At 39.2% G+C, this 27,369-nt stretch overlaps 1 protein-coding gene across 7 annotated transcripts in view; it reads right to left on the minus strand.

Moving 5' to 3' along the window:
* Positions 1–27,369, minus strand: part of DLGAP3 (DLG associated protein 3) — a 487,940-nt gene that overhangs the window by 91,159 nt on the left and 369,412 nt on the right. For 6 of the 7 annotated variants that reach the window (XM_075853349.1, XM_075853348.1, XM_075853347.1 and 3 more), the window contains one exon: positions 1,369–1,706. In XM_075853349.1, coding sequence (XP_075709464.1) covers positions 1,369–1,706 — 338 coding nt within the window. Of the gene's footprint in view, positions 1–1,368; positions 1,707–13,704; positions 14,862–27,369 lie in introns of those variants that run through there. The other variant, XM_075853346.1, reaches the window with a different exon arrangement.

Raw genomic sequence — 27,369 nt, forward strand, 5'->3', positions numbered from 1 at the left:
TTAATTTTTATATATATATATATATATATATATATATATATATATATATATATAAACGTTCTACCACTTGCAGGCAGATACACATATCATATCGGAACTGTACAGTGCCAAAGTACATAGGTACTTAAATACTTAAATAAGGCATGTATATTGGGGGGCAGGGAAATAAATTTTGGGTTGTACATTCTGATATTTGAGACCTGTACATGTATTGTAAGTAATGTGGTAGTAATACTGACTATGTTTTCGATGTGGTGAACTGTTGTCTGTTTTATTGTACCATCTTGATGGTATCTGTAAAGTTCTTCTGGCACACTATTACCAACCAAAGCCTTTTTCTAACAATTCCTCCCAGGCCCATACTCAAATATGTATGTGTCTATAGTATTGATTGTAATGATATATCTGCTAATGATGGTGACTAGTGAAGATAGCTAGCATATTATAAGAGTGTCTATGGTGAATAATGAAGGGGGTTGTCTGCTTTTGACAACTCCTACTTGTTAGAAGGGTCCCTTGACAATAAGTTGATCCCAAAGTACCTCCCAGTGGGACTCCTAATAATCAAATGATACCTGCTAACACATGGTTAATTCTCCTGCAGCACCACAATAGGGGAAAGAAAGCATTACACAGTTCTCATTGATATCGATGGGTTGTCCTTGTAACTGCAGGACAGGACAAGTCCTCCGGATAAGAGATGACATTCCTGAACAGAGAATCCTCCCTCTATTAACCCATAATTAGGTAGTTGGGTATATGAAAATAAGATCTCTACACTAGACAACCCATTTAAATGAGTTTTCCCATAATCAATATTTATCACTTATCCACAGGAAAGGTGATAAATGTCTGATTGGTAGGGGATCGAACGCTGGGATCCCCACCGATCACGAGAATTGGCTTACCTTGCTGATCCTGGGAGCCCCATTGGAATAAAGCGGTAGTGCACATGTTTGGCCACCGCTCTATTTATTTCTATGGAACTGCCAAAGAGAGCCAAAGAAAGCCCCTGTGGATAGGTAATAAATAATGATTATGGGAAAACCCCTTTAAGTTCAAATCAGCTTGTGAAATAATTGCACAATTGAGACTTTCATCAAGGAAAGTCCACTGAAAGCATTCATTATAATGTTCAAATTTTTAAAGCACATCTCAACATTAAATAGATTAATATATAGTATATTAAAAGATAAACACACAAACAGTTTGAATAGTGACCCACCGGGTGGAGATCATTAGAAATTAGTTCAAAGTGTTAAGGTTTTTACATGGTAAATTATAATGTCATGCTCTATTAAAAAGAACTTACTTTAGGTTTTAAAGTAAATCAGGATAATCAGGCAGTAGGCAATACAATAGTCTTACCTGTACACCAATAGATGGGCGCCATTTTCGTTGACGTGTGCCACCTTTTAGCTCTTCCCTTATTGGTAGGGCTTTACTGATCACAGTGGAAGGCTTGGGTGAAGCTCTGTTCTGAACAGTTGCCAAGTCCAAGGAAAGACCTCTGGACTTGGTTCCCTCCAGGCTCTCACTAGAATTGCAGTGGACCTTAACATCTTTGGACCAAGGCAACCGTGTGGGCTCATTGTGCAGAAAGGTTTCATGGGTAGATTCTGTGCTACTCTGGGCTGTCACCGAGATTAGAGGCTTGGAGAGAAGTCTTGGAGGAATAGGTGGTGGAGCTTTGCGGTAACTGAAGGCTGTAGTAAAAGAAGGTCATTAAAAAAATATATTAAGTATCACTATCACTGAGTAGCAGCTATAATTTGGTTATTTACAAGATAACATACATGATAATATTTTATAAATTTAGCCTGATAAGACTTTTTCATTTCTAAAGCTCAGGGGTAACTTGAAGCTTCCTGGCCTGATGCAAAATCTGTAACCGGTCCCACAACTGTAACGGGTCATTTATAGTACTGGTTTCCTTATATAAGACAGAGGGCCATTTTAGGGCACCTAGAATCCAATTTTTACACCACCTGTAGCTATGGCTGATCTGTCGATGGCAATGATTAGGCTGTAAAATTCTACTAAATCTAATAATCTGTAATAGATGCCTGCAGGTATGCATTTTGGTTAAAAAAATATGACATAGTTGTATGGGAGTATTTCAGATCCTAACTATTTTAAGTAAGTGTTCACTAAAATGTAATTCAACCACTTTGAACAACTCTGACTTTGCAGCCAAAGAGCATTCCATGAGATATCCTGACTTTCTGGTTAGAAATGTTCTGAGGTGTGATCTAATCTCATACACTTTACAATGACATATAATATCTTATAGGGCCATTTCTTAAAACAAAACGTGTATTTAATGTATACTTCCCATTGCAAATAAAATTGACAAGCAGTATAAACCATTTGTGCTCTAGGAAAACTTTTTTTTTGGTCCCTGGCTGCAGTCTGTGGAACTCTGCTCTGTCTTCTCCGTTTCCATATTCACTGAAAATGCTGCATGATGTTACCTAGTAACTCTGCACTGAAACGTAAGCCATGAATGTGTTGTAGATTTTGTTTTCATCCAAAGGAATACATGGTGTAAATTTCCACATTGTAATTTCCCGCAAAGAGAGTTACGCTGCACCCTAATGGGGTACCAAACATAAAGCAATCTTAAGGTAAATATGGAAACTATGGAAGCAGAATACTGTAGATAGTCTGTGAAGAGATACACAGATTGCCGCAGGCAGATAATGAATATAGCTAAACAATAGAGCTTAAAGTGTTACAGGTAAAGTACCCCCCATATGCCCTATTAGGGAACATGGATGTCATACAGGATGGTTTGCCAGTTAGAACCCCCCTCTATCAGTAAGAGGAAAGAGCTGCTATAAATAGCGGCTACTGCTCTGCAGGACCATATATTATGAGGTCACCCATTCATTTCATTGGGTACCATATAAAGTACATTTTATCCTCCACTGCAAGGGAAATGTGCAGAAATGGTTATCCCTGAGGGTTTTAGTAACTGGACCCATACAAGCTGATCTACAGGGTGGCTACATTCTGAAAGCTGGTTTGTCCACTTAGCACAGCCCTTTTTATAAAGTATATGGCACATTTACATTTAAACAGGTGGTAAGCCATACATATAAAATAATCATGTCGATTGCTGCAGAAGTAGAAATGTATTGATGTTTTTTATGAAACCATATTTTCTCATTTTACATCAAGTCCTTTTTTAATACTCTTGATAGCATATCATATCACATCAGTTTTGCATTCTTAGTTGGCGACCTTCAGGGGCACAATGTAGAACCACTTGTGTTGTCACTAAGTACCAATAATGCACAAATGTTTATAGGGGAAATATCTAAACGTCTTCTGAAATAGAAGCTTAAAGAGGCTCTGTCACCAGATTTTGCAACCCCTATCTGCTATTGCAGCAGATAGGTGCTGTAATGTAGATTACAGTAACGTTTTTATTTTTAAAAAACGAGCATTTTTGGCCAAGTTATGGCCATTTTTGTACTTATGCAAATGAGGCTTGCAAAAGTACAACTGGGCGTGTTGAAAAGTAAAAGTCCAAGTGGGCGTGTATTATGTGCGTACATCGGGGCGTTTTTACTACTTTTACTAGCTGGGCGTTCTGATGAGAAGTATCATCCACTTCTCTTCAGAACGCCCAGCTTCTGGCAGTGCAGATCTGTGACGTCACTTCCCCAGGTCCTGCATCGTGTCGGCCACATCGGCACCAGAGGCTACAGTTGATTCTGCAGCAGCATCAGCGTTTGCAGGTAAGTAGCTACATCGATTTACATGCAAACGCCGATGCTGCTGCAGAATCATCTGTAGCCTCTGGTGCCGATGTGTCCTCGCTCGTCTGACACGATGCAGGACCTGGGGAAGTGACGTCACAGCGTGATCTGGCAGAAGCTGGGCGTTCTGAAGAGAAGTGGATGATACTTCTCGTCAGAAAGCCCAGCTAGTAAAAGTAGTAAACACGCCCCGATGTACGCACATAATACACGCCCAGTTGTACTTTTACTTTTCAACACGCCCAGTTGTACTTTTGCAAGCCTCATTTGCATAAATACAAAAATTGTCATAACTTGGCCAAAAATGCTCGTTTTTTAAAAATAAAAACGTTACTGTAATCTACATTGCAGAGCCGATCTGCTGCAATAGCAGATAGGGGTTGCAAAATCTGGTGACAGAGCCTCTTTAAACTTACTTTCTTGCAAACAATATAGAAATAATCTCACTAGATAAACTAGTCTGTTTAGGGCTACAGTAGAACCTACAGATTAAAAGCTCATAAATGTCATGTTTTTCAGGACAAGGCAAAATGCTCTTTTGACAAATAGTAAGTACTTAGCCTTGGCAAAGTAAGCTGAATACTGTGTGGCTCCTGAAGTAACAAATAAGTTGTCGTAAAAAGGTTTTTCCCATGAAAAACATTTATCACCTAAAATAGGAGATAAATGTATGATCACTGCAGGTCCGACCACTGGGATCCCCCAGTGATCATAATAACTAGGGTCCTGTGTCACCTGTGTAAATTGAGTGGCAGTCACGCGTGCGCACTACCGCCCCATTCATTCTCTATGGGAATGACAGGGATAGCCAAGTACTGTCCTGGGGGAAACAGGGCCCTCCTTCTCATGATCGCTGGGAGTCCCAGATGTCAGACCTGCAGAAATCCTATATTTATCACCTATTCGTGGGACGACCCCTTTAACACAGGTTTTATACTTACATAGAAGTAAATGTTACAGCAGTATCATATTAAACAATCATATATTCAATAAAAGGTATAAAAAGAAGATACAATTACAAAACATACTGTACCTTGGTATGAGGGCACCAGCATACTAGTGCCCTCAGAAGAGCCAGATAAAGGCATTAATGAGGTTGAAAGAATGAGAGAGTTCATCACCACCACAGTGACCAAGGCAGCTGCACATCCGATGTTACAGTATAAAAGCACTTCAATGTTATTTTCCATCAGGGGCTGCAGGGGTAGCATTCGCACATGGTTGGTGGGGCCTTGTTACCGATTTTGCATGGAGTCCAGGAGCTTCAAGCTACGCCTCTGTTTTCCATACAGTCTTACATTTATTGTTAGAATAGGGACCCAATTGAAAGAGGTTGTGAACTGGCAAGTGATCTTGTATAGTTTGATAAAAATACAAATGTGTAACTCATGATCAGAGCTGACTGAATGTTTCCGGTGAAGCATGCTCTCTCTCCTCCCTGAATTCTCTCAACGCTCTAGCCTGTTTGACTGTCTCTTCCTTCTCCCTCGCTCACACTAAGATAGCCGTGCAAGCAGTGATTTCTGGGAGAAAATACAGCTCAGACTTCTTCGAAGGGATATATAAATTGCTGTGTAATACTAATATTCTCTGACCACATCTGCATCTACAATGCTCAGGAATAGATTGCAAAAGGCAAGGGGCAGAGGGAGGCAAATAACACATAGATACAGAATCAGACTACAGACAAGGTTTGTTTGTAGTCTGTAACCATCGAGCATTTACCTGCATCAATCTGGTGCACATAGGTCTGCATAGGAGCTATGTACACAGTACACAAAACAGGTATTTCTACATACCCCTTTAAGCGCTAACGTGCACTGACTTATAATAATATAAACTGTGAGGATAAGTCTTTTTAATATAATAATAAAAGGTGGGTATATATCATAAATATGGCACAAAAAAATCCTGAATAATCCTAAGGCTGGATTCACACGAGCATGTTCGGTCCGTAAAGGACGGAATGTATTTCGGCTGCAAGTCCCGGACCGAACACACTGCAGGGAGCCGGGCTCCTAGCATCATAGTTATGTACGACGCTAGGAGCCCTTGCCTCTCCGTGGAACTACTGTCCCGTACTGAAAACATAATTACAGTACGGGACGGTTGTCCCGCAGCGAGGCAGGGACTCCTAGCGCCGTATATAACTATGATGGTAGGAGCCCGGCTCCCTGCAGTGTGTTCGGTCCGGGATTTGTGGCCGAAATACGTTCCGTCCTTTACGGACCGAACATGCTCGTGTGAATCCAGCCTAATATTCAACTGCTCCAGGAATGCTCCCAAAACAAATTTTGCTGTCAAGGAAATCCCATTCATTATTATGTAAAACCTTTTTGCCTAGTTTTCACAATAAAAAAATAAAAAAATGCAATAGAAAACCTACACATCTGAACATATCCGAATGGTTATTGTCTGTCCTTGATATGGTGAACAAGGATTAGGCCTCATGCACATGTCAGTATTCTGGTCAGTATTTTGCTTCAGTATTTGGAAGCCAAAACCAGGAGTGGGTCCAAAACATGGAAGAGGTGCAAATCTTTACATTAGGCCTCATGCAACTCGACCATTGTCCGTCGTACGGCCGCTAAAGAAGGATCCGTGAAACATGGACCGCACACGGATGTTTTGGCTTGTGAATTGTATCTGCCTAGTGCTGTGAAAATCACACCAAAACCCGCAGCATGAAAACGCTCTGAAAAACGCATCACAATGTAAAAACCCCATAGATTTTTACCTACAAATTTCCTGCGTATTGCTGCGGTTTTGGTGCATATTTTCCGCAGCAAAATACGCAACGTGTGCATGTAGCCTTAAACCTGGATTTCCGTCACACCAGGAGTCATTACAATGCTCTCTCTCCCCGTTCCGATATATAGCTGTCAGCAGTTCTGAGGGGTCAAAACTGCTGACAGATTAATTTTAAGCCCTTGATTTGTTGAATTAAAAAGGTAGAAATGCAACTGTTTGGGATATAACTTTTGCAAAATATGATAATTATAGAGCAGAACAGAATTGACTGTAGTTGAGTGTACTCTTAGTACAGTTGAGAGCTGTATGAAGCAGTAGTCTTTCCATTTAAGCCAACTTATGAAGTGTATTTTCCCTTATGGTTACTACAGCCACGGGCAACCTTTATGTAACATTTTCAAATGTAAAAAGCTACTTGAATGTAGTCAAAAAAGAAATCGCAGAAAAAATCAGCTGATCAAAAAAATTACATGGTAAAACGTAACCTTTAATTAATAAATTGGGATAAAAAAGGGAAAATGATTATCCCACCAAATAATGATGCAAAAACTAATAAGGGTGAGGGGAGAGTTTTTTTTTCCTTTGGTTCATTGAGTTGAGAGAACAAGAAAAACAACTGACCCTGGTATACACTATCAGGTCACCCTTCCTAGTCTGAGTAACGCCCCAACTCAAGGGACGACTCCAACCTCCAACCTGTACCCTAGATACCCTATTAATGGCCTAGCCAATTGTATATAGTGAATATTAGGTAGTGGGACCTAGAGAGGCAAGTGCACAAATAGAAAAAGCAAATATGTGCAAAAACTAGCAACCAATCAGATTACACCATTTATTTCTCAGAGGACCCTGAAAAATTAAAGCACCAACCTGATTGGTTGCCATGAGCAACTACTCCACCTTTCTTTTGCACCAATTTTTATCATTCTCCTAAACAAAGATCATATTAATATTTAGTCATTTTAGCAACAGTAATGATCTGTTGCCACAATTGATGAAATATCCACTACTGTTGTATATAGTATATATAGTAGGTCTCACTTTATTCAAATTTTAAATTCATCAAAGATTAAATCAGCAAAAGGAACTACAATATACAGTAGTCAGGTGAATTATGCATTTTGGGTGGCGTTAACTTGTAATGGAATGTATATGGTGTAATAAAGTGCACAATATACATTAGGTATATAAATGTATTACTCCCATTACTTGATGTCGATTTCCTGTTGCTTTTTTTGTAAGCAGCAGGCCATTAGTGCACGGGTACAGTATAAACAGCCAGGGGGTATGCACTTTTATTGATCTGTTGGTGAAGAGTGCAGAAATAGGTCACTCAAGGTACTTTTACACGGCTCGACCTGGGCCATGTAAACGAGTGCCGATCAACAAGACAGCTCATTGATCGGCGCTCGGTTGTTCCTTTCACAAGGAGCTAAATCGTTTCATAATATGTGTTCTGTGGGTCTGAGCTTTGTTCTCCAGATACAAAACGCAAAATCCCATACTTCAAACAGCCGCATACAGATTATTATGGAGTTTGATATTAACCATATATATCAGTCTTTGGTAAAGCTCCCCTCTGCCAGAATTTTATCATTTAGGGTATTGGAGCTCTGTGCAAAAAAAACACAAAAAACATGGAGCTCTGCCCAGTATAAAGGTTTATTATGAAATTTATAAAATTCATGAATTATTAAATTTTAAAAAACAATAGAAAGTTCCGGCATTTATTGATATTGGTAATATAGCCAGCAAATGTAAAATCTAGTTAATGTGTAATGTAATTTCATTATCTTTGTTTTACTGTTTTTACTCATGAATTACGGTATATGTGCATTAAATGAATAGATCCTGATAGATTACATTGACTCATAAAGAGTGCGTCAGGTTTCCATTTTTTACAAAATTTAACGGTAACCTGGTAGAATAGAACCTAATGCCATTGTGAAAATAGCCTATCAAATGTAAGATACAGCTCCACAAGCCCCAAATTAAGTAAAAATTAAGCATTAATATCCTCTATTAACATTAAGGCTGCATTCAGACAACTGTAAAAAAAATCTTTGTTTGGGATCCCTTCGCTAGCTCTGCAACTTGATAAGTTTGCATTGTTACAGGGGTCATATATGCAATATTGAGTCTTGGGCAGCTGATCAAAAACTGCATTACATCCAAAGGGTCCTTCGTTTTCTTAACTCACCTCTTTGTTCTAAGTTAAACTGTGGACAGCAATATGTTTTATATCCTGGACATTGCTACTTTCCATTTTCAAGGAGAATTAAAAATAAAGCTCTTTATTCACCAAACCATCTTCCGCATGACTCACGGAGCCTTTCTTCAGCAGTGCTTTTAATTCTCCTTATGGATACTGCAGCTGTTTCTTCCAGTGCTATAAATAATAGATAAGGAGATTGAGTCACTCCATTGAGCAGCGTTGCATCCCGCATATAGATGATCTTCTATTTGGTGAAGCCTGATTCGCTCTATTTTTTTGTTGGCCTCCATTGGCATTAGATAGACATATGTAGGAGATGTTCAGCTGTAAGATTATTACTACGTAATGAAATAAGCTTGCCCAGGAGAGTACAGCCCAAAGCATATGGGAGTATGAGAATTGCAGTTATTCCAATACTTCCTACAATTCTATAGTACTCTTCATAATTGTGGACACAAACAAAAGGATGAATTATCCAGCTCAGAAAGTACATCCACTGATTAATCAAATTCTTCTAGTGTCCTCGGAGATGGCTAGCAATTTGTTTAAGAGTTAGAAGGTGTATTAAAATGAGAAAGGTCAATTATTTATCATTCTACAGAGACGTTCTCGCTTTACTTAGAAAACCTAGTTCTATGAATTTCAACTGGAGTAGTACGTTTAACTGTTTAATGGCTAGAAGACGGTACTTTCCATTCAATCTCTGTAAAATGGGATTTCTGTTCTGAGACCTTGTGCACTAGGAAATGCAAACTGCAGTAACAAATGGAGGGTTACACCATTTTCTGAAGTATTAGGCCCTGTTCACACGGTGGAATTTTTGAGGCGGAACCCAACTCCTATTCATTTCAATGGGAGTCAGACGATCTTTTTTCCCGCTAGCTGATATTTTTTAACTTGCGGAAGAGAAGCGTCCTGCTCGATCTTTGGGCAGACTCTGCCTGAACCTCAGGTTGAAGTCAATGGGAGGAGGAATCTTCCTGCTGATGGCAGGAATAATTCCGCGGCGGATTTTGCAGTAGGACCCGGCAAGCAAAATCCACCGTGTGAACTGACCCTTAAAAGTCAGTAGATAAATAATGTTCAGCACCTCTATTTAACAATAGAAAAATATATTTACAATACACAAAAAACAAGTCGCCCGTAGTTGCTGCTGAAAAAAAGACCTAAAAAAACAAACTGGTAATGCAACTTTTATGGCCGTTAACAATATGTAAAAGATTTTGCAGAGCTACAGATTGGTGAAGGACACTGTTGATGCCACAGATAATTGTAATTAACATTTGCTTGCAAGGGCCTCAGCCGGTATATGAATGGCCTTGTACTCACTGGGGATGACGATTGGAGGATAGATCTGCAGCTGTATGCTAATCTAACAGCTTTTTAACCATTCGGAAAGGTCAATGTATTGAGATTTCCCCTGCTCATTTCCCTTTCACAATACTTATTGATTCAGACCATCTTTTTCTAAGCTTATGGCTTTAATTAGCAATTCATTGTTTAGAGGCTCTTCAAACAGTAAATTGTGGTAAAATAACTGAAACTTTCAATTTCTTGATGCGGCAAGCATATTATATGCAAATTGTATAACTTGATTCTTCTCTCCAAGTCTAAAGCTGGGTTTACACGGCAGATATGTGACCATAATGAGCGTCGATCGCTGATAATTACAGGACCAATATAAACCTTAAGGGGACAAACAATCATTATTATGATCATTCGGTACCCATCCAATTTACATAATGTCGGCAGCACATCCCCTGTTTTTCAGCGATGAACGAGAGTTTGCTCTTTTGTCGGGTGATTGCTGCCCTGTTTACACAGGGCATTGATTGGGAGCGAGCGCTTGTACCAATGCTCGTTTGCCTGATCATTCGTAAATTTGCCTACAGGCCACGATAACACACGCAGTTTTGATGCAGCTTTTGGCTAAATTTTTGGGCTAAGCCAGAAGTGAATTCAAAAGGGAGGAAAGGTATAAAAAAAACAATTGATGGCTCTCCTTTCTTTTGTGTTCCCTCTTATTTTTCTCAGAAACGGAGCCAAAAATGGCATCAGAACTGCGTTTGTGTGGTCCTGGCCTTTTTCTGATTTCTCCAACTGTAATTCTACCCTTGCATGTCAAAGATAAAGGGAAGAGAGAATGAAATATATGGGGTGAAGTTTATTGAGGTAGAAAAGTATTAACCTAATGAGAATTACCAGACATACTAAGTAAAATGTTAGTGTCACTTAATACTTCAACCCAAAAATAAAATCTTAAAATGTCACAAAATTCCAATTAATTTGCCAGAAGTGACATGTACGAGCTAAGACAGCTCATAGAAAAACATAAACACAGCTGTTGACCGTGTTTTCCACACATTTATTTTATATCCACACAATATGCCATAAATGTGTGACAGGTGCGGGTCCCTCCTCTGGACCCTTACCAATCAGGAAAAAGGGGATTACAAAACGTGACTGTTTTCGTAACTCCCGAAGAACAGAATGGAGAGTGTGGCAATCTTTCCATTAATTCTCCGCCTGGATGCGGTGGTGATCGGCCACTTTGAAAGTGATTAGATTATGTTTAAAAGTTGACATTTTGCATGGACTCCATCTTGTATGGTAGGCGTCCATTGTGGATCGTTGGAATCCATCTTTTGGCCTGAAGGAGCCATCTTGAGATTAATAGGTAAAATGTAATATATTAATCTAAGTCAGAAGCTGTCTTGAAGCAATTCTATGTTATGTGTTCTTGAATTGAATGTTTTTATTATTCTTGTAAGGAGCAGATCAATTATCCTTGGTAGAATGGGCAATGACATTGTTTACCATAAGGGAGGAGTCAGCCTTGAAGAAGGGCTTTGTTGAAATCATTTAATGTTGTGCCATCTTATCTGCAGTCTCCATTCTCTAGTGAGATAAGAAGTAGAGACACATTAAGTTGTAGGGACCTTGGAGGGTGAAGAATCATTATAATGCATTGAAATATGATCATTGGCTGAATCAGAGTCATTATCCTATTGTAGATGATTGACTGAAATCAAAGCCTACACCTTTTCTGTCACCATACTTACATACTTGTTTGGATCAATAAAGATGCAGGGAAGGATTTTGAGCATACAAGCATGGTCTCTTGTGTCATCTTTTCTCTCAGAGATATATATAACGATCACATGTTATTTGGAAACTGGATAAATCACTGGAGGGCGGGTATCGTTTGACATACCCAGTACAAATTTCAGTCTAATATATTTTGGATAATGATTGCATTAACAGCCACATCAGCAGTGGTCGGGGGATCCTCATTCTCCACATACAGTAGGTGCGAATCCCAAAGGTGGAACCAATACCTATCAGACATATATAAATGTGTGAATTGGGAATACCTCTTTAGATCATAAACTGATAGTCTGAACTTTTTGGCTATTGGATTCTTAAATGTACTGATTAAAGCTTAACCTGAGGATTTTTTTTCCATAAATCAATAGTACATGTAAATTCATGAAACTTTGTAATATATCTTATTAGGGGGAAAGTGACATCTTCCAGATGCCTGAAGTTCCCTGCATGTAGGCTCTTAGTAAATGCTCATAAACTTCTTCAGTCAGTAAAAGACTTGTCTTTAGTGACACAGTAACTGAAGAAACAAAGTAGAAGAAACGGAGAAGGAAGGATCATGCTACAGTCTTGGACTTCTGCTGTGAGAGGGGAGGGGGTAGAAACATTGTGGAGGTAATTGATTGGTCAGAGCCACAGCCCTCCAGCTCCACAACAGGAAAAGTCCACTCACTCAGCACTGTTATAGAGGGAGTGTACATTTAAAGAAATTATGCAGAAGGAAGGAAAAGACCCAAAACATGCAGGCTAGACACAACATATCTGGCTGATATCATGACAGACCTCTCTTCTCTCCTTTGAAATAATTCTGGATTGTATAATGCTGGATTGAATAATGTGAGATGTAAAACATAAAAATGGCACCGGGGAGAGCTGGAATTTAATTTCCATCCACTTGCCCTTTTCATATTAGGTACATATTATGGTTAATAATGCATAGAATATTGAATTACAGTAAATTCAAGTGCCTAATGTATAAGTGTAGGTTTGTCAAGGTTCACACTTGCTATAAGTACCACATGCAACACCTAGATGCTTTAGCCACATTGTTTGTGACTTAATGTTCCATAGAAGGTTGATGGCGGAAACCTAATATGACCATTTAATCTTCATAATTTGGTAATATTTTAGATACTTTATTAAAAATGTATAAAAAAAATTATACACTGCTGTGCATTATAATTTCACACCAGTGGGAAATGTTGAGGATCATTTTAATTTGGGCACCTATTTTACACCTTTGCACTTTTTGTTCAGCTTTTAAACTACACCATCAAAGTTTTCACATAATAGGTCTTAAATAAACTAACTTATTATAACAAGAAGTGACATTTTGGGCATTAGAAGGGAATTGATATTGAAGACTTACATGTATGCATTGTATAGTAGGAGATTCTAGGTCAACATTATTACTCAGCTCCCAAGTCGTACCTCTGGCCAGGATATACAATCATTTTTAATTTGCTATTGGGATGATATGATTACATGACTTAGATATTTAGACTAAGTTCTGATAAAAAACAGTTGTGCCAGTGCTAGGTTTGTCAGTGCCTAGAGCAGAGTTTGTCATTTGGCACTAAATTTGCTATCTGTGTTTCCCATAGAGCTGGGGACTAATCTACTGATTTATAACTGTGCACAAGAAAACAGTTCAATGACAAATTTAAATCTGTGATATGCGTAGGTGTATCAAAAGGATAGTTCAACTTATTAATAAATGGTAGGCCTCACGAGTTTACTTGGAACCTTGGTTACGTATAAAATCAAATGCAGTATGTGAACATAAAATTAACAGTAATAAAAAGACACATGATTTTCAACACCTTCTTTATTGTTGTAAAACATGAAAAAAGGTAAGTTCTTAATTTATCCATGGGTATCCCCCATCACTGGTTTGGGGTGAACACGAGGACGGCCACGAGGTTGTCCTCTCCTGCGCAATGGGCCGATAAGTCGGCTTCCTGCCCAGGTGGGGTTCTCGCTGCTTCCCCTGGCCATAGTGCTTGGCATAGAAGACCCAGTTCTTGGATCCTGAAGAAAAAACTGAGCAAAAGAACAGGGGAGAGTGGCTGAGACTGAAGAAATACGTGTCCCTCTTGGACGTGTTAGTCCTCCACGAGCCCTTCGACTAGTAGTCGCGGAGCCACTACATGGTGTTCCCCTGCCTTCTGGACCCTGACCTTCATGTGCAATTGCTCTCTCTTGTCTTCTTTTTCTAAGTTCATCTCGGATGTCACCAAGAACACCAAGTAGCTGACGATGAAGCTCCCTATCTCTTGCTCTCTCCTCCCGCTGCCGGGTCATTTCTTCTTCTTTTAAAGCCAATTCTTGACGATATAATTGGTCTCTCAATTTCTCTAGTTGCAAAAGGCGGTGGAGGCTAGCTCTCCAACGAGCTCTTCTGTCATCTTTAGCGCGAGGGCGTCCAAGTCTTCTTGGCATTGTGGCACTAGAGGCCTGGTCACCCTCAGGATACTCAGAAGACAGAAGGGAATCATTACAACTATGCTCACTGCGCTGAGAAGAAGCAAGTTGATGGTCTTCTACTCCATTATTATCTTTTCTGTGGTCCTGCATCAAGGGCCAAACCATTCCTCCAGGCAAAGAGCCAATCTCTGTTTGCTGACTGCCTCCATCTCTCTCAGACTGTGTAGATTCTGCTGACTCTGGAACCCTGTCAGATGGTGGAATATCTGAGTCACTCTCATCCCCCCAACCTGTGTGGGCAGAAAGATAGCAGAGAGGGTCTTCAGTGGAAGAGGCTAGTGGCCCTGGAGAAACACGCCTGAAGGACTGTTTAATCTGTCTCCCAACAGTAAGAGACACCCGCACCTCCTCCTTTGTTGGTGACCAGTGCTCAAGGTAAGGATTAATAATCATTCCTTGACATCTTCTGCTTTCTAGCTCTTGGTCTTCTGTATCTCCTTCTACAGATGTAGTGCTATAAGTTACTAATGTACCACTTCTTTGAGGTGGTGACAATGCTGATCTCATGGGGGACCTTTGATTTGGCAGTGATGATGCTGTGGGAATAAAGCAAAAAAGTTTGTAAACAATATAACACAGGGAAAAAGTTTCAATGAAATAAAAATGTCTAGGGTACTGCACTCACACTAATACCGTGCTAACATGCCCTTTCTACCCAATGCAAGTGGATAACGTTTTCAGTCTACTGCTCATGAGAGATTTCATGGTTTTGAAGAAACAAAAATAATTAATATGCATTTTGTGTTTGTAAAAGCGCAAAAAATATAATGATTCTGCATGGGGAAACACGTCTGTAGTGTGTTTTCTTTTTTTTTAAAAACAAAAACAAAGGATGGGAACCTGAAGATATATACGGTATATATATATATTTTTTATTTTTTTTAAAGATTGAAGAATGTATTTTAATGAAGTAAAAGGGATTTCTATATCATGGGTTACACATCCCATGAATTTCATTTAAGCATACTTGAACTGAAAGTCCACTTGCTGTCAAAGAAATACATATTATTATCATTTTTTAAACTGAATCATTTGGTTGTTTGAACTCACTTTCAAGCACCTATTTTGGCAAACCTAGAATCACGGAAGGCCACAAAATGTGTCTTCTATAATCCTTGTTATGATGTGCTCTAGATTTACTACAGACTTTTTTTCCCATGCAGTTGCTTGGACTGCTCTGCCTTTAGCCCCTGCTGTTGCCTACAGAATCCAGAAAGTAAAAAAAAATAGGGAGTATGGGCCTCGGCTATGGATCTCAGGGTGCAGGACCTTCAGCAGAAGCTAAAGAAGAGGGTTGCCTGGAGCCGCAGTTTTGGATTGGGTGGTTGGCGTCATGATTGATACTCAGTGTTGGAGCTGAGAGAAAAACATAAATGCAGCTCAATGACTGGTAAGTACCTATTCTACTGATTGTATAATTAAATAAGGTAATGTTACCTTAACAGGGCAATGAAGCACCCTTCACTAATCTATACATATATATATATAAATATAAATTTATTATGATTAATGTGGTTTTCATTGTAGGAAACCACTACGGGTAACCTGGCTTTTTTCAGGCAAGAAAACAGTTGTTTCAAGTAACATAGTCTTCAAAAATCGAATGGGAAGTTTTCAGCTGATGCACTAATCTATCTTTGCTAAATCTACAGATATGCCCCTAAGTACAATGCATTATATTGAAGTCTGTTGAGCTTACCTGGATCAGCTTTGATGCCTTCCAGCTCACCCACCATCCTGCACAATATGCAAGAAAGGAGGACCCTTCCCTCATACTGGGATGGGGGGTTATGAGCCTGGTGGCCCCTCCTGGCAGCCCTGATCGGGAAGCTCCTCTTTAAATCTTGCCGAAGGTCCAGGCACCCAATGTCTTGTGTTGAGACTCTTGGTACGTCATGCATAGCCGAGGCCGCTGGATCTGTGTCCACAGCTGGGGCTCTCTTGATATTTATTAGATGGGGATTAGCATTTAATATTATATTGAGGGTAAGGATGCAGGCTTATTATATGGAGCTTTTAAATAATAACTGTTTTCTTAACAGGCATTGTTAAACAGGGGCAAATGATCATTTGGAGAATTAGTAAGGAATTATTATGCATTTCATCTCAAGTTGAACAACCCTTTCTTTCTGTTGCTACAACCACTCAGTCAAGTTTGCTATAATATTCATATGTTATAAGGAGCGAGAGGCACAAAATATTGACTGTGTTTGTGTTCTACAAGTGTTTTATATTAGTTTTATAGATAACATACCCAACATTTATGATGGATAGTATGTCCATAGCACTACTATCCACGTAATGCATTCCCAATCAAGAAAAACACTAACACAAACTACTAGAAACTAATTCACCTAATCACTCATCTAAACTTGACCCCAATGGCAAATACAAAGTCATGTTACGTTTCAAGCTTTGGAATACAAACGCACAACATATGTACAACATACAAATTCTTTGTTAAATAATTCTGACTTCTCCCAGAATTCAAAATATATATGTATTTAGATTTTACTATTTACACAGATTTTTTTGCAAGCCTTCAAGAAGGTTGCTAGTGACAACAAAAGAAAAAAAAACCTTCATATAGTAGTAAAAGCCAAAAGAGAACATTGATATTGGTCTTATTGTTACCAAGATCAAAGCAACAAGATTGAATATACAATTTCATCTTTTCAGTTTTACATTCAAAAACATCTGACAAGAACACTGTGTAGAATCACAATGGTGCCAAAAACAGCATAAGTGAGACATACATTTAAAGGATACTTCATACTGCAGTTGTGCAACAAATAAGACAGGCTGGTGAAAGCACAAAGATACTGAAACGGAGAACACTTACTATACATGAAAAGGCCAAACACATATACATGTTATTCCAATGGAGGATTTTACACAATTTAACCATTTTTCACCCAAAAATTAACAGAAACAAAAAGTAAATATAAGTTTCTCCTGTTGAATTGTCAAGCAGATTTTCTAGTAGAAACTAAAGTTGTGATTTTTCTGTCTTGCCATGGAGTAATATGGGAGAGGGGAATGTAACACTCCATAACTAGGCAGGGTTGTTTTTTAAATGCTTGGTGATAAGCGCATGGGGTAGCTGTAAGGCCCTGTTCACACCGAGTATTTTGGCGCTGTTTTTGACATGAAAACCGTGTCAGAAACAGCGCCAAAAAATGCCTGAAGTCGGGCCACATTGATTTCAATGGGAGGGGAGGTGTTTTTTTCCCCGCGAGCGGTAAAAACCGCTCGCAGGAACAAGAAGCAACATGCCCTATCTTCGGCTGTTTGCATCTCTGACTTCAATTTAACATCAATGGGAGGCAGAGAAAGCGGTTTTCACTGCGTTTTTTGCCAACAGCACTCTATGGTCGTGGCCAAAAAAAGCAGCGAAAAATGCGGCAAAGAGCATGCAGGCAGGTCAAAATCTGCCTCAAAATTCCTGAAGAAATTTTGAGGCAGATTTTACTGCCTGCAAAAAACTCTGTGTGAACAGGGCCTAATGATGACCACATTGGTTCTCAATTTTATCTTTCCCAGGAAGTAATGACTGAATAGCATTTTTAACAACTTGACAGAAAAATCCATCTTAAGAACCTATATTTACTGATGTTTTTCATTTACAGAGGAAATGCTCAATTTACCCTAATTTTATAACCTTGTAATGTCTAAAATTAAAAAAACAAAAAAAATTTTTGGGACTTTAGTTCTTGAACATGCAAGTCCGATTTAGTATAAACAATCTCATCACAGAACGCAAATTCTCTCTTCTAAACAGTGGCATGTTCATTGGCTCCCATCGACAATTTCGACCTACTTGTTTTTCCATAAAAAGGTGATGATCCTCATTTTCATAATAACAATAAACCAGTGGTTAAAGAATATATCCAGGGGTGTAACAAGTAACCTTTGCATTCCATAACAAAACTAAGGATGAGACATTTCTTCCTCATGACTACCTTCCGCAGCACGTGCGTTAAGGACAGGACAGGAAAAGCTTATGGATTGGCCTCCACACTCTCCCTTTCCTGTGTCTTTTCCGCATTTCTTCCATTTCCCCCTCCATGCTCTCCTTCCATTGTGTACAGTGATTACTATCTGAACCTCAACTATGAGTGGAGCTGGACCCCATAGCAGTAGCTATGCCTAAAAGTTGTGACATTGCTTCCATTCTACTGAATTGGGCCCATCAGTCGAAGAGTTAAAAAAATAAAAACATATGATTACCATTTTAAGGAATTGAAAATAGTAGACCCTTTACAGATTCTATTTGTGCAATCATGAATTCCTAATACAGATTAATATCAGACATGCTTCCCCTGTCACTCGCTATCCTCACGACTCCCACAGTCTAATTTACACTCTGTTTGAAATTCATTGAAGTGCAGGCAAGAGGAAAAGCAGCCAGGATCAGGAGTCTGTGTGACAGTGACATCTATTAGGAAATGATATCTGTGATGCAGTACACAATTTGGAAGTTCAGTATCATTACTGTAAACTTCAGTAGAGTTTGGACTAGACTTTAATTTTTTGAATGTCCCTGTTCTAAGTTACTTTTCCTCAAAAATATGCACTTTTTACCGACTTAGGCTGTATTATAGTTAAAGATCAACTGTCACTGCTTTAAAAGTTAGAATTATTATATTGCAATATATTCTCTTTGGGGTATACAATTCAATTAAATTTTTGAGGGCGTACACCAATCAGATTTACTGTTGCTCAGCGTATATGTGAAATTAAATGACAACCCAGTCCGCTTTCAGCATATAGTGTCATTATGTATTCTAAAAGGGCTGGAAACTCCCAATGAATATTCTTATGCCACCTTGCAGTGGCAAAATCGATTCTGATTCCATAGTACTCAATATCAGCAGGCATATTCTTGCAGGCACTTGCAAAGATGCAGATGTTCCTGTAACCTGTATTACTTCTCCCTCCTGCATTCTGTAGTTGCTATTAAAGGCAACATTTTTAACATAGTTTATACTATAAAGTACTTAATGTGCTCACATTTTGGATTTGCGTGGATCCCTTTTAAAGGGATTGTCTGATAAGGACAATTCCTTTTTGTTAGAAGTACCCCCAAAATAAAGAGTAACTGGACATTCCTCAAATTTTTGATATGTCATACAGACATGTCAAAAGTTTGGATTGGTGTTGGACCGGGTGCTGAGACCCCCACTGTTGCCGAAATGAAGTTGCAGAAGGGCTCAGTTGAGCGCCCTGCACATTCAGCCGTGATCAGCGCTCCTCATCAGCCTAAAAACGGCTCACATAGACGTTCTATGAGAGCCGTCTGCAGCCTGACTGGGAGCTCTGGTCACAGCCGACATTGAAGGGTGCCCAGCTGAGCGCTTCTGCACCTTCGTTTCGTCAACGTTGGGGGTCCAAGCACCCGGACCAACACAGATCCAAACTTTTTAAATGTCTCTATGACATAATATAAATTTGATGAAAGTGAAGTTACTCTTTAAGCCCTTAGAGATCATCTGTAATCTGTGGGGGAACCTGGCAGCAAGTTATTTTTTCATATGGAGTCCCATCACAAGAAAAAAAGTGTTACACAGTGCCCATTGAAATCATGGACATGATGGGTCCTCCACAGCGATAGAGCTCTCAGTAGCCTCTCTCCAACTCAGCTAATTGATGAAGGTCTTGAATAAGGGACTTCCCTCTATTCCCAAATAGGGCACTTGAAAATGGGTTTTCTAAACTTTAAAACACACCTAACTGTTCAGGTGACTTTTCAGAATAAGCTGACAGTTTTCTATATGCAGGCTCTATCTCTAATTGTCAGTTTTCTCTGAGTTACTGTGTGGAGCCTAACTGCTATTATATCTTATATACATTGCACACATAGTAGATTTGTGTCCTATCTATATCTATCACAAATATATAGAAGTTACCGCAGCTTGGAGGGGATTATACAGCAGTACAGACCAGTGTAACTGAGAATCCAGCACTGGGGTGAGATTTTCTAGAATCAGAACTAAGGACTATGCTTTAGCGCTTCAAATATCTAGGCGTATGGTATAATCCTAGAGCTACAGACAAAGAACAGGCTGCATCCCATAAGTTAATATCAAAAATTATAATAATAATATTCAACACAACAACAGCATTACAGAAAAGTGTTATCAATTGCATCAAATATTAAACCTTCATGTCAAGCATCTGTTTAGATTTGTTTACCCAGTTAGGTCAAAAGACCTTTAAATTTAGTCCATGATGGTCAATGTTTTAATTCAGTATTGATCATTGTCTAAATACACTAAAAGTGCTACCTTTTATTGCCTTGACAGGTAGATTATTGGCTTTCAACAAAGTTCAGTTTTTCTCAAGGCATGGTACAGAAAAGCTTGTTATCATTCGGACAAAGGTGGAAAGACTATTTTCTTCACAACTTTTCAGCATAGATATCAGTCAAAAGTTGATCTGTTGATTAAATTGTCAAAAAGCAGAAGGTTGAAACAGCTGGCAACTTAGTGAAAGACCTAGGCAAGTGAGTTTTGAAATGTAGAGTTGGCTTTGTTTTGGGTGTGCAAGAAGTACTCTATAAAACCTTTCAGAACGTGAAGATGACACTCCAAAAAGGGGTTGTCTGGTTTAAAAAACCTATTTCCAAAACATTATTAGGAAATTCTACATCAATAGAGGGGGTTTTACAGTTCAGGTCTCTCACTCTGAACGACCTGGCACATCCATTTATGACACGGCTAACTTATTGATTTCAATAGGATCTGTGTAATGTTTCTGTTCACCTTGTGGTAGTGCTCCAGGGAAATTGAACACTTGCTGCCATGTTCATCAACAGATTATAGCGGATTGATGGGGGTCCCAGCAGTAGGTCACCCTTTTACCATCTTATTCTAACAATCACTTTAGGCCATTTAGGTATTTTATACTTTTCTTAACATAGTCCCTGTATGTAACTCCACTGCATGAGATATAGGCCTTGTAGGGATAAGAGTTTTATGTCAAAGCATGAGTATAATTTAGTACTAAAAATGGGACTTTTGGAATTTAACATTTGCAGTTCAAACATTTTTATTATTTGTCCAACAAGAATTGCTATGAGGTGTCTGTTTAAGAAAAGCTCAAAAAAGACAAGACATATATTCTTTGCCTTCTTTGCCCTATATTTACCAGCGCTCTTATGCTACATGCACACGTTGCGTAATTTGCTGCGGAAAATACGCATCAGCACCGCAGGAAATTCGCATGTGAATTTTAAAGTGTTTTTTATATTTTGATGCGTAAATAGGTGCGCTTTAATGCTGCAGGCTTTGGTGTGTTTTTCTTTAGAACTAGTCAGATGCAATTCGAAGATAAATTGATGACATGCTGTGGATTTTAAAATACACAGTGCAGGTCAATTTACGAGAACAATAAAATGCAGAGTGTACATGAGATTTTTGTGAGTACTGTATTACGCTGAGGATTTGCTGCATGCAAATACGTGCAGCGAAACGGCACGTAATATGAATCATGTGCATTCAGCCTTATAATGCAGCATAGACTGGATCAGTAAAATGCAATTTAATATTGTCAATCTGAACTTTATTGTAGAGCAATCCATCTGCAAAGATGATTAGACTTGGTTTCCCCCGACAAGATGGCTTGGTGTGCAGACTTGGAAACTTTCAATTCTGTATTAAAAGCATTCTAAAAGTCAGACACTGAAGGTAGAACCGGAGGCCTTTGCTAGGCACCCGGCTGCAGTAAAAAACATCGGCGATCGCGTCGCGGGGGTGCCGATGCTGTGACAGTGGGAGCTTTCTCACTCTGAAACCACTTAGATGAATTTTATGTGGCCTTGCAACCAGCAGTCTAGCTGAATGCCCAGACAAAGTTATCACATTCCTTATTATTTGTTTCTATCCTAATATTCACATACATATGTGAATAAAACACCTCCACACTCCCCATTTAGAAAAACAAGCTATTGTATTCTGGCCAAATAGAACAGTTGGAAGTCTAACGTTAGCATCTAATGAAATTATAATATTACATCTAAAATGTATTGTATGTCTGTGATTGGCTCAATATGAAATATACTCATTGTATGCTATTGGCTAAATCAGAGTTATTGTCACATTGCCTCTGATTGGTTAACCTCAAGCCTTCATCCTTTTATGAATGATATTATTTTATTTGTTTGATCAATAAACCTCAAAGGAGTATTTTTGAGCATACTAGCAATGTCTGTGTCTCTTACTTCTCTTCGATATATATCGATATAATCTATGCTCTGGATCTGGATAAATTTCTGGAGTGAGTGTTGGTTGAAACACTTGTCTAAAATTTCAGTCTAATATTTTGAGCAATCAACAGTTTTTGGGGCCGAAACCCGGGAGATTGATCGTCTAATAGCTGTCATGGAGGGGTCGGGCACTGCAAAAAAACCACTGTAGAATCGCTTTGATTCAGGGGATGGAAAACCTGGTGGTGCAATCCCTAATATGTTACTTATCCACCTGGTCTCATTGGAACACATTCCTCTCTTCGCCCACATACCTTACTCTAGCAACATGATACATAGTCTTCCTTCAGGGTTAACCGATGATATAATTGGGAGAGACGTAACGGGACTTTTTTGTAGTTTCACCCACTTTCGTCATACTAATGCCATGCAAATTGCTGCTCTTGACTTTCTTTCTTCATTATGATATTCCAGAACTGGAGTCCAGGCTCATTGCGACATCTACCCACCCATGTGCCCTTCCCACCCTTGTTTTGTATTTCTCTTGCTTCTCTCTTTCCTCTTCTTTCTCTATTTGGGTGATGTTTTGTACCCTGTAATTCATTGCAATGGCTGTTGGTGTAACGCAATGTACAAAGGAGCCTAAATTGTTATTGTGCTTTTCTCCTATTATCTCACAATACTTCCGCTCAATATACCTATTCACACTAAAACTTAATGTCATTGCTTGTAAAGGGGTATAATTCTCACCTTCCCATTGGGGCTATACCCCTATTGTTGTTTTCTTTATTTCTAAAGGAAGTACTACTTCCACTGTATTTTAATTCATGTCAGTTTTGAAAAACAAAAAAAACGCTTTTTCTTACACAACCTTTCACACATGTATTGCTTAAGCCTTGGAATTAGCTGTCATGACGTCACATCTCCTGGACGCCGGGACATTTATCCAGAAATATTATGAAAGGATGGATCCAAAAAGGTATGTTACAACTTTTTGTGTGATGAATGATTGCATACGTTATCTTGAGTTGTTGGTAAAGATGTGTAAGTCTTGGATGGTTGGGAGTTGTAATTTACATGTGAAGTTTTGAAATGAAAGGATTGCAGCTTGGACATTGAGGAAAAACTTGTGCTGATCTGTTGTAGTGTGTCATTTGTTATTTGGCTGTTGTGTGAAATTGTTAAGGATCAAAGGTTATCCTGTTGCCCATTTGCTCTGAGACAGACGAGTGTCAGGCAAGGTACAGACTTTCCGTAGGTGACAGAAAAGTTGGATATTCATAGGTAATATCCTGTAGTACCACAAGGACTTCTACAGTTAAGTTCTGATAATGGAGAACTCAGAGGATGGAGAAAACTTTGAATGTTTTATTGAGTAACTATTGATACTCTTCTAGCACACCGCCAGGTTGTAATATTGTGTGTAAGGGCCCTTAAAAACCGTCAGTTGTATGCATTATCAGACTGGCATAAGGTAGGAATCAGTACAGACTGATTTATAGCATGCATTTGATAATCTGGCATATAGACTTTGTTGTAGCATACCAACCAAGTAAGTCTGTAGTAGTATAACTTCAGACCATCCGGATTGATTACTGTTGTAAAATAAGAACCTGTGTTCAATGAACGACCCTGACACATATTCCAAGTGCCACCTGTGTCATAGTAGTATAACTACCTACTCAAATTACAATGAAGGAGAATTGGTATTGGCTCCCTCGAAGGGCCCCTAAAGAAATCGTCACCAAAATACATCACAGGCTGTATGAACTAAAAGCTACACCCCAGCAGCAAGGGGTTTGTAGAGGTTTGAAATGAATGTGACCAACTTCCGTTTGAGTCAATGGAGGTTCACGAATGTCAATTGTGTTGAAGAATTTGCTCTTGCAATTTATGGATTGGCAGCATTTTGTCCGTTCTTGATGTTCAAAACAGTGAAGGATCAGAGTAAAGGATAGCCCACTGCTAGAATGTCTTGAGGAACGACTTATTATCATATTGGTAAGACAGCCTAGTCCAAAACGAGTAAGATAGGCTGGTCTGAGATATATGTCGGCAGACGAGGCCGGTTTGTCTGGAGCTAGGGAATTTTTTGGAGATTACCCTATGCTCTCCGACCATGGGGTCAGGGGATAGTAAGGCAAAAATGCGGGACAGCCTAGGGGCATGGGTCCCGGCCATCATTATAGTAGAAATAGCAAAAGGAGCTGAGGTTGTGATTGTAAAGAATGTTAAAAATGACAGAAGTTGGATCTAGTGGAAAAGGTTTATATAAAAAAAACTGTGAAAAATTTGTTCAAAAATGCTGTCTGTGTGGATGTTAATAAATGGCTGTTTGTGAATAGACAGAGACAGAGTAAATGAATCCGGAATGCTGTGTGTAAGGAATTGATGATGATGATGATGATGACTATTGTAGATTGTGATGGGGGTTGTGATGTGACATGTGTGTGACGTGTGAACCTGTGTGATGTAACATGTGTGTCGAAGAAGAGTCTGAAAAGAAACAGACTGGTATAAGCTTATACAATGAGTAGGTATTGCATGGATTGATGAGACCAGTGGCCACTGTATAACAATGATTTTAGATCTATATTGCATGTTTCCATTCTTAACAGCAGTACTGTGTAAAACTTTTAGTGTGTTTTGTGCATGGGGTTAAATAATTAGAGTTCTAAATGTCATTCAGGAGTTCTAGTTTTTTACCCAGAAAAGCAGGGTCCGGAGGAGGAAGAAAAAGGGGGGTTGTTGACTTCCCTCTCATGTGTATATTCCTCTCCTCTGTGAAAAAGAATGTCTTATTTTTACGCATGCGCTGTTGTTGGTGAGTACGCAGAGAGAGTAAAACAATACAGCAAATTATTCTGTCTGCACAAAAGATATTATAAGTTACAAAATTTGGACTGCTGGAATGTGTGGCGCTATGTTGCATATTCATGTGTTATGATATGATTTGATGTTGTAATGTTTTGAAGTAAATTCATATGAATTAAAATACAGATATTGAGAAAATTCTGCCCCATCCTATGATTGTTTAGAGAGTAATAAAGTAAGACACAGACACAGGGTTTTGAAAATGTATGTACTCCCACACGCAACTTATTATTGGTTTACAGTAATTGATTTAGCAGACATATTATTCCCTGTTTTACTAGATAAAGAATTACAATTGTTATTTTTGCTTTTATACATGCAGGCAAGAGGTATAGTATGCTGTAGTATTTCAAGACTGGAACCCAGTTGTTGCAGTGAGTTAATGAGGTACTTCTGACCTGTGAGTCAGAATAAAACTGCCTAAATGTAATTTTGAAAATGTATGTTGTTTTAATAGAAAAAAAAAAAACAGCTGAAAGTTATCTAAAAGATAAAATGCAGTTTTGTCAGGAGAAAGTCACTTTTGTTCTAGACTATTGCGTATTACAGGGGGCCAAACTAGTGCCCCCAGATAAAGTGCCCAACCTCAATATGTTGAGATATGTAGTTTTGAACCCTGCTACCTTACTTCCGCAGAGTTAAAAAACGGGGAGTAGTGATGAGACTAATCAGGTACGTCTCAGCAAGAACCTACAATTTTGATTTGTTTTGAATTACCGAATTTAGAGGTAGGAGGTCTACAAAATGTGTATGAGACCCCAATGATTAACCCAGATTAAATGTGTGAGAGTAACCCAGATTTTTAGTTTTTTTGTGTAAATGGTAACAGATCACTCCCCTCCAGCAAATCTGCACAGGAGGCCGAGGTGACATCACTCACAGTTGAGTCTTTACAGATTTAGATGGGAAGGAGGTAAAAATTGCCTGAACATTGTTAGCTTTATGCCAGATTTAAGTAAAATAATTTTTGTTTGCTTGTGGTATTAATCAGGCATCTATAGGACCTGATGGGGTGGGATTTACACATGTTCTGGATTATCAGATGAGTTTGGAAATGAGTGTGGAGTCCAACATTAAACAATAGTTCATCCGTATAATATACAGTATGTACAAGACAGGAAACACGGTAGTCATAATGCACGAGGTAAATCCTCCAGAGACCACTCCCACCTTCTTGTTCATCTCAAGAAGAAGGAGCTGTAGGTGCTCGCTGAAGCTTTGTAACCTGGCAAACTGTAAGGCCTCATTTACACGAGCGTGTGCGATTTGCGCGCGCAAAAAACGCAGCGTTTTGCGTGCGCAAAAGGCACTTGACAGCTCCGTGTGTCATCCGTGTATGATGCGCGGTTGCATGATTTTCGCGCAGCCGCCATCATAGAGATGAGGCTAGCCGACGTCAGTCACTGTCCATGGTGCTGAAAGAGTTAACTGATCGGCAGTAACTCTTTCAGCACCCTCGACAGTGCATTCCGATCACCATATCGAGTAACCTGTTTAAAAAAAAAGAGGTTCGTACTTACCGAGAACTTCCCGGCCGTTGCCTTGGTGACGCGTCCTTGGTGACGCACCTCTCTTGACATCTGGCCCCACCTCCCTGAATGACGTGGCAGTCCATGTGACCGCTGCAGCCTGTGCTTGGCTTGTGACTGGCTGCAGCTGTCACTTGGACTGAATTGTCATCCCGGGAGGTCAGACTGGAGGAAGAAGCCGGGAGTTATCGGTAAGTCAGAACTTTTTTTTTTTTTCACACGTTCACGTATATTGGAATCGGAAGTCACTGTCCAGGGTGCTGAACCAGTTTAACTCTTTCAGCACCCTGCACAGTGACTGTCTCCTGCCGGGTTCGGCCAAAACTAGTTCGGCCGAACCCGGTAAAGTTCGGTTCGGTCATCTGTAAGACACTCCGTTCGGATGTTTGTAAACAGAAAAGCACGTGGTGCTTTTCTGTTTACATTCAGTTTGAC

This window comes from Rhinoderma darwinii, chromosome 2 (assembly GCF_050947455.1).
Source record: "Rhinoderma darwinii isolate aRhiDar2 chromosome 2, aRhiDar2.hap1, whole genome shotgun sequence".
Lineage (NCBI taxonomy): Eukaryota > Metazoa > Chordata > Amphibia > Anura > Rhinodermatidae > Rhinoderma > Rhinoderma darwinii.